Here is a 12705-nt window from a genome sequence, read left to right as displayed (position 1 = left end):
GAGTGCTTTATAATGAAAATAACTCTAAAATACCAAAGAAAGAACCACACTGATCAGGTAATCTCATTTGAACAACACATGTGAAGCAAAATGATCTTTTAAAAGAAGAGACCTCCAATAAAAACAGGATCAAGGAGGTGTAGCCATCTATTGGGTGGTGAGGGGGTAGAGGAAGAAGATCAGAGAGACCACACATAACAAACAGGACAAATCACAAACTGCAGCAGAGAGAAGACAAAGTTCAGGACATGAACTAGTGGCGTATGAACATACAGGGAGTGAAATATGGGCATGAAAAAAAATTTGTTTAGTGCATCATCGGAAACCCCCAGAGCCTGTAGGAGCGTATATGAGGGATATAAGCAGTTCCACGTACAGTATTTATTTAATGTGAATGTTCACACAGGCACATTTGTTGGCCTTTTATGTGTATACATATACAAGGAAAAGTACTCCATCTTTTTGCTTTACTTTCAATGGACTTGCCAGAATAGACAAACAGACAATACAGATGTTGGGTCTGCGCTTCCACAGGCCCCGCTGGTTTAGAAACTTATTCTCGTTAACGACAAACAAGACAAACATCTTTTACTTGCTAGCAAGGGAGGCCCGCTTGGTGTCTCAGGAAAGCACTCTGAATCCAACCACAGACGACCTCGACTCTGGCCTCCGCTTGTCGCCTTTTATTGAAAACAGTTACAGTACACACAAGCACCTCCCATTGTAAAACCCCCCTATGGTTACAAAAGACAAGGCACTATGTGTGTATGTGTGTGCACGTGTAAGCACGTGTATGCATGTGATTGATGATCAATCTGAAGCCGAATGTCTTGGACGCTGTATGCATTGGAGACCTGGCGCACCTAAATAAATAGTAAGGTTTCTCTGGGAATGCCTGGCAGAAGTCTTGGTCTGTAAGATCTTCAACTCCCATCACCTACAGCATTCTGACTGAGACATCAGGCAGAAGAAAGAGTCCTATCGGGCTCTGTTTCCCTGTGGGACTTAGGAGGCAGCTGATGAGTACCAGCACGCTAAGCAGAACGTGGCTTGGGTGGTAGCTGAAGGAAAAACTAGGATGTGGGAGGAGTTCAGAGAAGCCATGGAAAAAAAAACTGTCTTGTTGGGATTCTGTCATGGGCCTTGTGTGCAGTTGGAGTCAGCAGGACTCCACTCCAAGAAGCAGAGTCTGGTTGGCTTTAAGATGGTTAACCTCCTAGGACCTGGCGTCCACATATGTGGACATCACATTTTGCGTCATTTAGACCAAAATACTAAATCTTGCTCTACATACCCCTGATATCCACTTACGAGGACAATATACTGTTACTGTTCTATTGAAATTTTAAACAAATATCCTCATATGTGGCTCTCATTTTCTTAGAAACAAAAATCAGGTAAAAAGTAATTTGGTAATTCGTTGTTTTCACATTTATCGTGTCCCAATCAGCCCAAATATCTAAGAGAAATTAAAAATGCATGCCGTGGAAGAGTTTGGGTCTTATGAGGTTAAGAAGGGGGACTTGAGGGTGTGTTCCAGCTATAGGGGGATCACACTCCTCACCCTCCCTGGGAAAGTCTGTGCCAGGGTGCTGGAAGGGAGAGTCCATCTGTTAGTCGTACTTTGGGTAGAGGAAGAACAATGTGGTTTTCTTCTAGGTCACTGAAACTGGACCAGCTCTTCACTCTCTCAATGATACTTTAGCTGCAGGTGAGTTTGCCCTACCAGATATTTAGAAAAATTCAAATAAACAGTAAAATACCTTTAACAGCAGGATTTAAATGAGTGCTTACAGAGAAACTCAGAGAAATTTCAGCCCTTGCTTTTCTAACCCGTTGATCAAAATAAACCACCCAGTTTTTACTCACTACTGAAACTGAAGTCTTATCTTCCTCCACCTTTGTTTCCTTTGTTCCTATCAATTGTTCATTCCAGGCCCCAAAGGAGGTTATAAATCTTCATAAGCTTTTCTTTGTAATGAATAACATATGATAAAACAGGAACAGAAAATACAGTTGAAAAATGTTTTTTTTAAACAAGCCTACTGAATGAACAGTTGCCCTGGAGGTTAGGTTTAGGTTAGGTTTCATGATCACTAATATGCAATTTTTCATGACCAAGGATCAACGGCCATGAGTACCATTCACAGAGAGTTGGGGAACGCCTGCAATCTCAGCATTGTAAGATGGTGAAAGATCAAAGTTTTTGGCTTCGATCCTGAACCCACTGGTAGGCAGCTCTAAACACCACAACCAGAACACCTTGGACTTGGTAGGAAGGTGTTGGGATGAGTTTCTTTCACACTCAGTCGGAGGCACACAAAGTAATACACACATCTATACACACATAAACCTCACACAGGCTGAGCACACACGATGAAACGTTTCTCCCACTGAAAATGTGACATCCACATGAACAGAATCAACTTTTTGGGATTTACTATGAACATGTTAACTCTAATCGAGGCAGAACTACTACTAAATATCTAACACACAAAGTAATGAAGCAATGCCACTGCTAACTGCTTATTTACCTATATGTTAAGTTTAAGATGGTTATGCTTGGTCAGATGTACTACCTGTCAAAAGTTTTAGAACACCCCAGTTTTTTATTGAAAATTATGTCATGAAATGTTTCATTGCACTTTGAAATGAAAGTGTTGTACAAACTAGAAAGTGAAGATTTCTCTGGCAGTTCACATCTTACCTTGGTACCATTTCAAGCTATTCACTGGAACTGAACGACTTGTATTCCGATAAATAACTGGAAAAAGTGGGGTGTTCTAAAACTTTTGGCCAGTAGTGTAGATTTCCTTTTTTCATGTTTTTCATACAGTCAATGGAGTCCAGAGTGTTGACAACAGGAAATGACAACATACCACAGCCTCTGTGATGTGCTTACTGACCTCTGACACTGAGCACCACCACTTTTTGTTTCAGGACTTTTCCATGCGTGGAGACAGTACAGGTGTAGACTCCACTGTCAGTGATGCCAAGTTCTTTCAGGGTCAGACTGAGGTCTCCGATTCTCAGTGCCTCTTTGTTCATCTCTGTGCGACCTCTGTAAATCTCGTCCTGTTCACCTGAAAGGTGCTGGCTGCTCTGAAACTTGTGAACTTTCCTGTGTTTGGAGTCTGAGCGTCTCCACTCCACTGTGGCATCCTGTGGAAGGTCGTCTTTGGTTTTAAATGGCAGCAGGACAGACTTGTTCCATTCTGTCACCTCCACCGTCTCCATCTGGCTCTCTGAGAGGAGAACACAGCAGAACATGAACACAGACAGACATCAGTGAGGTTGATCCTCCATCATGTCCTCTGCTGTGTAACCAGCAGCTCTTCACTCCTGTTTTCAGTGTTTCTCTGACTTTGAGCTCGACTGCTTGTGTGTTGATGTGTGAGGCTGCACAAACAGCTGCTTTGTTTTGATATCTGCTGCTTTCTTTAATCTTCTGGATTTATTCTGTCACACCTGCAGAAACTTACAGTGTCTACTGTTCAGCATGATGCTGGGGAATTTGTGTTTTTAACAAAGCAGTGAGTCAGCAGGAATCACAGTCTCTGCTGCACAGCATGGATCAAACTTTTGTTTGGACTCTGGTTCTGTGTGTGTCACATGTGGTGTGATGGACCCTTATTTTTGTGTTGTTATATTGACAGTGGTAAATCTATTGACAAAAATTATTGTTATGAATATGTTGCCATTAAGTTCTGTAGAAGAAAGAAACAGTGTGGAAATTAATGAGTTAATGAGCTTATACAGGGAATTAAATGGCAGATGTTATCCCATGTTTTTTTTTCATTCAGAGGTCTGTGCAGGCCTTAATCGGATTCACACAGCTCTCTCAGTTCGCAAGTTTAATCAAAATGTCTGCATTTATTCATTCAAATGAAAATGTGTCAGCAGCAGTTTGATCTTGTTCAGATATATGGAGGATCCAGACAACAATCAAAGCTGTTACACTCACCTCTGACAGTGAGAGACACCACTTTCTGAAGAAGGTTTCCATCCTTGCTGCTGACGGTGCAGGTGTAGACTCCGGTGTCAGTAACGCGGGGCTCCTTTAGTTTCAGACTGAGGTCTTTATCTCTCAGTGGCTCTTCCTTCATCTCTGTGCGGCCTTGGTACACCTCGTCCTGTTTGTCCGGCTGATTTTTTCCACTGTCATACACGTGGACCTTCATGTGTTTGGGTTCAGTGAGTCTCCACTCCACTGTGGCGTCCTGGGGAAGATCCTCTGTGGTTTTAAAGGGCAGCAGGACAGACGTTTTCTCTCCCTCTGAAATCTCCACCATCAATACCTGGCTGTCTGTGAGGACAACACAGCAGAACATGACGTGTGCACACAACACCAACAACCCACACATCATTCTACCAGGAGTTTAAAGAGAAAGTGTTCGATTGTTTCAGTGCTGAAGTCATGGAGGACAGAAAAATAAGAACAACTGTATCCACTGGAGGTCTTTAGGGCCACAAATCTCAAGTGTTGCAAATTAGCATCAAGCCACAACTGCACAAAGCTCAGATCAATGTAGAGCTACTAACAATGAACCATTTAGCCATGTTCACATTAGCTAGCTTCTCCTGACAGATAACACACATTTGGATGTCAGGGTTCCCCTTCCTCTGCAGGGAAATGAGTGCCCACAAAGGAAGAAAAAGAGGAAAATCATTCACTCATTACTTCCTGTCCAGTTCTGGTTTACAACAACAAACCAAACAACAGCACACACAGACACAAGATCATCATACCTGCTGGGCATTTCATCCTTGTATATCTATAACACATGACGATCCCACTGCTGAGAGCCAGGACAGCCAAGATAGCCAGGATGCCAGAGAGGACCCAGGGCCAGGTCGGAGGACGCTCTATGGTGAACAGAAGAAACCTGAACATGAAACATGTTGAATTCAGAGCAGATTTCCTCACTCGTTCACTACTTTGCGTCCTGATCAATGAGCTCATTCACAAAATAAAATCATTTTAGATGCAATTTTTATTTAATGTAACAAAAGTGGACCGTACAATCTACAGCTCAGAGATGTGCAGTAACTGCTAAACTAGCAAGATGTCAGCAACCTATAAGTGAAAAGATGATAGGTTCTTACTAAGCAGACATTTTATTGGTTACAGCATGCACTGAGCTACTGCCATGTGATTGGTTGATTAGATAGTTGCATTAAAGAACAGCTGAACAGGTGTGCCTAATAAAGTGGCAATGAGTGTATATGTGTTGAAGTTGAATTGCGCCCCCTGCTGGAGACACTTGGACATCTCTCAGTTTAGATTTTACACCATTACAGAGTCACTGTCACAGAGCCTCACTGGACACTTTATTAGGTACACCTTGCTGGTATCCTGTTCCTTTGCTTGTTAATGGCTCAGATGTGACATCATCACTCACACGCTGCACATTTATCATGTGACTTTTCTGTTCCAGCACATACCAAGGACGCTCTGTTGAACTGAGATGTGTTACTGTGGAGGCCGTCAGAGTGCAGTAAACTCATTGTCATGTCTGAGATGATCTCAGCTTTGTTACCCTGCAGGAAGCATACACTGAGGTCATTATGCGATGGACACGGTCAGCAATAGTACTCATGGCTGTGGGGTTTAAACAATGCCCAGTTGGTATTTAAGTGGCCAAAAGTGTCTCAGGAAAATCTCCCCTACACCATCACGCCACCAGCTGTCTAAGCCTTTAAGTTAGCATGGATCCATGCTTTCATGATGTTTTCACCAAACTCTGACTCTACCTCTGAATGTTGCAGCAGAAGCCAGGAAACATGTGCTACCCCTCTGTTGTCCAGTGAGTCTGTGCTCTGGTCTTAGCAGATAGGTGTGGCCAAGGTGTGGCCTTAGCCTGCTGCTGTGTTTCTGTGTTTCAGACCTTGTCTGTAAACTCACAGATGATTGGAGGGAAAATCCCTGAAAATCACCAGTTTGTGAAGTATTCAAACCAGCACTTATTGCCACATTTAGAGTCACTAAAGTCATTGTTCCTTCTCCATCATTGTCCTTCCGTACAATATAAAGCGCCTTGGGGCGACTGTTCTTGTGATTTGGTGCTATATAAATTCTGCTGCCCTCAGGTGAATGTATGGCTATTCACCCTATGCAGCGAGCTTAACATAAGAGGAGATGGTTCCAGGAACGACAGGACACATCGCTTTGCCTTTTGTCTTTCACTGAAGACCGTTTTTTCCTCTTTTAATTTGTAAGACTGTGAACATACAGTAAAATAATATGTAAGCATCAGTATCGACATATTAGCAACCAAAAACAGAAGTTAGCAACATAGCTTTTCTTATGCTTTGCATTCACCATATACATCTTTCTTTACACGTTCAAATACCCTTTTAAGTAACATGAAAGTAACAAATCTTACAGAAAATAAAGCTAGACAGTGCTTACTTACAGATTATGGTTCAACAAACTCCCCAACGATGTAAACTGGGCTTAAAGTTGTGCAGCTTGTTTTCTGCTCCATGCGTTTTCTCCCACTGCCTGTGTGAACTTTTTCTGCTGCTTACAACACATCACCAAAGGGGGCAGTGTAGCGCACACCAAACAACCAAAGAAGAAGCTACAAAACTCAAGGGGTAATACTGCCCACTGGTGGGAAAACTGAGAAATGCCCCAGCCAAAGAAACCCAATAAAGCAACAACACAGGGGCAGAATATAAATAAAACTGAATTTAACTGAATTGAATTGAATCCATTCTGTTGGTTAGTTTGAACTTCCGCAGGTTGTTTTCAGCATGTCTACATGCCTAGGTGCAGTAAGTTGGTGTCATGTGACTGGCTGATTAGATATTTAAATCAATGAACAGCTTACAGGTGTACCTAATGAAGTGTCCCATGAGTGTACTTAATGGCCATGGAACCTGTATAATTCCACGAACCTTTAGTCAGTGTTTTGGAATGTGTGTTATCAGTAGGGCTGCCACGATTAGTCGACTAGTCGAGAATACGTCGACTATCAAAATCGTCGACGACAAATTTAATAGTCGACGTGTCGTTTGAAGCTTTGTAAGATCACAAAAGACGCAGTAATAAGTAGTAGGATTTAAGAGTGTAATAACGGACTGAAACAGAAGATGGCAGCACTGCATGTACAAGGATGCCAGCTGCCGTTAAACCCCGAAGAAGAAGAAGCTGTGTCCCAGAATTCATAGTGCGACCCTCCTCAGTTTCCAACAATGGCGGCAGCTAGTTAGTTTTAATATTACTCTTATTATTCTTTCTGGGTCACAAAATAAACGTTTAACATATTTTCAGGCTAGAATGTAGCTGTGTAAACCTCAAATATCTGCTCAGTTTATCAAGACACCACATATTTTCAAAAAGCGCTCCGACGTTTTCGGAGACGTCTGTTACCCACTAGCTCGATAGCTAGCCGGGGGCAAGGCTCACTAGAGCCCGTGAGAACACCAGACTCCCAGCAAATCGTTTTCAAACCCACCGCCGTCTCTCGCTACTCTGGTTAAACATGATATATAAGTCACTTAGATAACTTAAAATGTTATTGTTTGGCTTTTTTCAGTATTGTATTTGTTCCTGAGTAAATCGGTTTGGCTGAGATTAAAGTTATAGTTTTTACAGAGCTGAATAAACCTCAAGCAGACAACTGATTATCAGAAGTGTGAGATGCTCGAGAATATACTCCGGTGTCCTGTTATATTTTAGATAGCAAGGAGCAGACGGCTGAGTTTATTAAACTCCAACGAAACAATCTGCAAATTTCATTTAAATTTAATAAACTATCATCTTGTCTTTATTTTTAGTTAGCACATACCTTAAACACTTAAAGCTGTAAGCTAATGATAGTTATATAAGAGCAGACGCATGCTGGTGCAATAAGCTGTACGTTTTACGTCCAATGGATGCATGATCTGATTAGTCGACTAATCACAAAAATGATCGGTGACTAGTCGACTATCAAAATAATCGTTTGTGGCAGCCCTAGTTATCAGCCAGTGGTGATGTGTGAGCTCAGAGTTACAACATCTCAGACTCCAGTCACACATTACGGTACACACATCATAACGACAGTACTGACGATTTCACACACTGACCTTTGACCTTCAGTTGCACATGTGTCTTGCTCTGATCTTCTCCATATTTGCGGACGATGCAGGTGTAGGTTCCACCATCAGAGACTGTAGGGTTCCTCAGGGTGAGGCTGAGGTCTCCAGTCTGCAGGGCGTCGGCTTTCATCGATGTTCGGTTGGTGTAACGATGGTTCTGATCATTCAGAATATCATCTCTGCTCTGCACACGCATGTGGACTGTTGGGATCTTGAACTCATCACGGTCCCAGACCACTGCTGTGGAGCTACTGGAAACATTAACAGGTACCTGACAGGGCAGCAGGACAGACTCCTCCCCTTCATACACCTCATACACTTCCACCCCTGAGGCATTCTGGGAAACTGATAAGAGAACCAGAGTGTCGTCATTCAGTCTGTCCACAGGGTGGGTAACATGTCGGGATGAGTTCTAACAACAGGTTTTAAATTAGTACCAGTAATGACCACAGTGTGTAACACTAGAAACCTTTGAAAACATATTGAAGCCCATCAGGAGCCTCCATCAGTGCTAAAAGGTATGATCAGGAGCCAAAGGAACATCTGCTCCATGCAGACATGTTTTTCTTGGAAGGCCTTCATGTTTGAGCAAAGGATGCTAAACCGCAGACTTCATCTATTCCAGCAACACAGCTTCATAAGAGAAGAGTCCGGCAGCTGAATCGCCCCGCCTGCAGTCCGGACCTTTCACCAGCTGACAACATCTGGAGCATCATGAGCTCAACAACAGGACGAAGCAGAGCCAGGACTGCTGAGCAGCTAGAACCCTCCATCATACCCGAACCGCTGCTATCCTCAGCTCACAGGCTGACGTTAAAGAGGACACATGGACCTGTCCTACTTTAGAGAAATTTTCCATTTTCAAACTCCAGCGCTTCTCTGAATTCCAGATGTTTCGTTTTCAGGTTTCTGTACTTTGAGCATTTCTCAGGGAGCTCATATTTTTACCCTCTATGTTTTCAAAACTCCACTTTTTACATTTGAAACAAGCTCATTATCTCACGTCACTGCACACCTTCCCTGATTAACCTGACCTCAGACTCGATGTAAAGTCCTCACACATGACACAAGTCATTTTTATTTCCTGTTTTTTTAGTAGCAGTTCCTTAAAAGCAGCTCATTCAGCATATGCGCTTCTCTGTCTGCTGTAAGTCAAATCCTCACACACACATTTTCTGCTAATTGGCAAAAAAATTATTATTATTATTATTCAAATTGCTGTAAATGACTTGTTGGTCTATAATCTGTCATAAATGATATAGAGTCATTTTAAGCCTGAACATTCCTGCCACAGGGTAAAAATCCTTTTCAATCCAGCTAAAAAAACACACACGGAAACTTCTTCCTAGCACACCAGCAGCACTCCCCTATTTTGACAGTAAAATCAGTGAAATGCAAACGTTTGATCACTGCAGATTGTGTGGGAGCATTCCTGGTCAAAGCTCAGTAATTATGGTGTATTAATGACGTAAAACTGAGAAGAAGCAGAAGCAGCACAAATGTCAACCATTTGTGCTGCTTCTGTTTGAAAGACATTAATAAAAGTTCCTACAGGTCACCCGAGATCAGCCAACCGCTTGCTTTACTGTGAAAAGGTTGTGAAACATCCTAATCATGCTCTTAAAAGTAAAAAAAAAAGCTGGGTTAACATATAAGAGTTAAAATAAACTCTGCATTCAGTCGGAGAAAAAACTTCATTTGTAAAATACAAAACTACTTCGTGTGTTTGCCGTGGGCGCGACTTTGGATGAAAACTGGATGGATTGAAAGCAGATAAACCTGGAGAGTAACAGACTAAGCTGTGACTGAGTGTGGCTCACCCAGCACTCTGTTATTCACTGACTTGCAGCAGGGAACGGTAAAACTGAAAACATCCCCCTGTGGCTGACGGCAGCCCAACTATAGATGGGTTCAAAGTTCTTACCGTGCACGAGCAGCAGGAAGGACACGAGGCTCTTCATCCTCCTGTGACAGAGACTATAAACAACTCTGCTCCACCCGACACCCAAAACATCACACGGCTCTAACTTTCCAGCTGTAACAAGAAAGTTTTACTTTCGGTTTCAACCTTCAAAGTAAAAGCTCATAGAGACGTATTCAGAGACTTCCTTCTTCCATCAGAGGGAAAAGTGCTGCAGTGACAGCAGGAGCTCAGTAAAAGCTCTATTTTTATTCTCACTATCGTTCTTTTTTTAATCGTTCTGTGTCGTAGTTTGTAATGTAAAGTGTTTGTAGTTTGTAAAGCTCTGTCAGTAGCGGTTTTTGATATGGGCGAAACGGGCGGTTGCCCGGGGCGGAATCGTGGTGGGGGGCGCCATCACGAGCATCGTACTCATGCTGCCCCGACATCAGCCAGCGCATATTGGGAATGGCATAGGCACCGAGCGCTTTTCTATCGCCCATTTGCTGGGAGTAAGGGCGCCCTCCGTTTGCGAAGTGCGCCTGCTGCTTGCGGCACAGGGAGGAGAGGGCGGGGCGGCGGGGGAATCTCTGGCTGGCTGGAGCAGCATCTAATAACCAACTGGCAAAATAAAACAAAATAAAAACAAACACGAAAACACCAGACATCATGATACAGACTTATAATTTGCACCGATGTTTTTTCGAAATTCTGTACGCGAAAAGTGAGCGCGAGAGCCCTCGGTGCGCCTGCTCGCTGCTGAAGTCAAAATAAACTTTATTGTCATCTCCGCTATATACAGTCCAGTATATAGAGAGACGAGACGACGAGGCTCCAGTTACAGCAGTGCAAGTAAACGAACAATAAATATAAGAAGAGTAAGAAAATAAATATACACTTTAGGACTCGGGGTAAAGGGATCAATAACAATTTAAAATTTATAATTTACAGTTTGATTATTTAGAGTCTCACACACAACCGGTCGAAAGGGGAGGGGGGCCGGCTGCTTCCAAATAGAGCACATTTCCTTCATAATGATGTAAATCCAAGCCCATTATGTATTCATGATTTGAATCCTGGGTTGTGTGAAATCCCAGAAATAAACCCTAGACAAAGCGAATCTGTGAACTAAGGTGTAGGTCTGTTAGGATATGTTGTGGTGATCCTCGGGTTGGGGGATTTGTGTTCATACTGGAGTGCAAAATTAAAAACCAATGGAAGATGGACAAGAAAAGTTCAAAGCCATCAGGTGCTCAGTTTAGAAAAAAGAGAAAAGAAGAGGAGAAACGAGCAAAAGATACAGGTAAGCAGATGTGTCATTGGATAATGGCAGGTCATCCTGAAACAATCAGAATCAGAATACTTTATTAATCCCTAAGGAAATTATGTGGGTTACAGTTGCTCCAAGAAGAAATGGTAAAAATAGTAACAGTAACAGACTAAACTCCAAACAATACATTATATTATAGATTTTACACATTTAAGAAATAGCACTAATATATATAGATCACTCAATTATAAATATCAAGGATTAACAGAGGTGATTATAAATAAATATCAAGAAAATTGATGAGAATATTCCAGAGTAGAAAAGAGCGTGTGTTCAGCACAATATTAATTAGTCATTGTCAATTCTTGATTTGTCCTGTTCTCATTGTATGACGAATTATGATGGCTGTTTGGTAGCTGTTTGTCAGCGTGGAGCTAATTCTACATAACCTAGGTTAGTCTGTTTAGATTTGTTTATTAGATTTCCCCGTGTTGTTGCCCTCTGTCTCCCTCTTTGTGTCTGTGTTTATATAGTTGTGTGAGTTCTGGTGCCTTGTTTCCCTGCTTGTGTTTTATTCCATCATGTTTCCCCAGCCCACAATGTCTTCTCTCTCTCTGCATCCTCACCTTAGGTGAGTGGGATGATACGACCTGGCCAGTTCACAAGTCTAAATCAGTGGAAATCACTGCAAACATTTTAATGTTTAAAATGATTAATTCATGCATTCATTCATTTACAGAGTGGCTTTGGTCATTCTGTGTGAAACACCTCATAACTGTTGTTCTGTGCTGTAAAACAGTGGTGCCCTTTTTCGTATATGTCCAACAATATTTTCACGGACCGGCCTTTAGGTGTTGTGGATAAATACAACAAAATAAAACCAGTACCAGTAACAAAAAAAAGAGGATTTATTCATAACACACGGACCCAGGGAAACTGAGTTAATGATAAAAACATTTAAAAATGTAACAATAAAGGCCCTGAAAACCATAAATTTCATACCCGAAGCTCAACTCTCGTGGCCTGGTACCAAACGTCTCACGGACCACGGGTCCGTGGCCTGGGGGCCGGTGCTGTAAAACACACATGACACACAGATCACCTGAGTGTTCCTGTGCGCTCAGGAACCCTGATCCTCTCCTGTTCAATTCAATTTTATTTATACAGCACCAAATCACAACAACAGTCACCTCGAGGTAAGGTAGAACCTACAATAATACATACAGAGAATCTTATGATCCGCTATCAGCAAGTGCTTTGGTGACACTGGGAAGGAAAAACTCCCAGGCATAACCAGACTCAGGTCCACCCGGTTGGGGGTGATGGAGTTGTCATATGTTGTTGTCCAGGCGAGATCCTGATTGGCGGAGGGAGCTGTGCATCTCTGATCTTCCTCTCCTCATCCAACTTTTGGGTTGCCCTCTCTTCCAGCTTCCTTTTTTGGATT

At 42.4% G+C, this 12705-nt stretch overlaps 1 protein-coding gene across 4 annotated transcripts in view; it reads right to left on the bottom strand.

Annotated features, from left to right (window-relative positions):
• Nucleotides 1–10149, bottom strand: part of LOC116324875 — an 87077-nt gene extending 76928 nt beyond the window's left edge. For all 4 annotated transcript variants that reach the window (XM_039609004.1, XM_039609003.1, XM_031745642.2 and 1 more), the window contains exons 1-5: nt 10013–10149; nt 8077–8433; nt 4750–4866; nt 3965–4306; nt 2907–3245 (exon numbers count right to left, since the gene is read on the bottom strand). In XM_039609004.1, coding sequence (XP_039464938.1) covers nt 2907–3245; nt 3965–4306; nt 4750–4866; nt 8077–8433; nt 10013–10049 — 1192 coding nt within the window. In that variant the 5' untranslated portion in view covers nt 10050–10149. The remainder of the gene's footprint in view (nt 1–2906; nt 3246–3964; nt 4307–4749; nt 4867–8076; nt 8434–10012) is intronic.
• Nucleotides 10150–12705: the final 2556 nt, after the last annotated feature.

This window comes from Oreochromis aureus, linkage group 3, assembly GCF_013358895.1.
Source record: "Oreochromis aureus strain Israel breed Guangdong linkage group 3, ZZ_aureus, whole genome shotgun sequence".
Lineage (NCBI taxonomy): Eukaryota > Metazoa > Chordata > Actinopteri > Cichliformes > Cichlidae > Oreochromis > Oreochromis aureus.
Note: the sequence above shows the minus strand (reverse complement) of the source record. Positions and strands in the feature narration are given on the sequence as shown.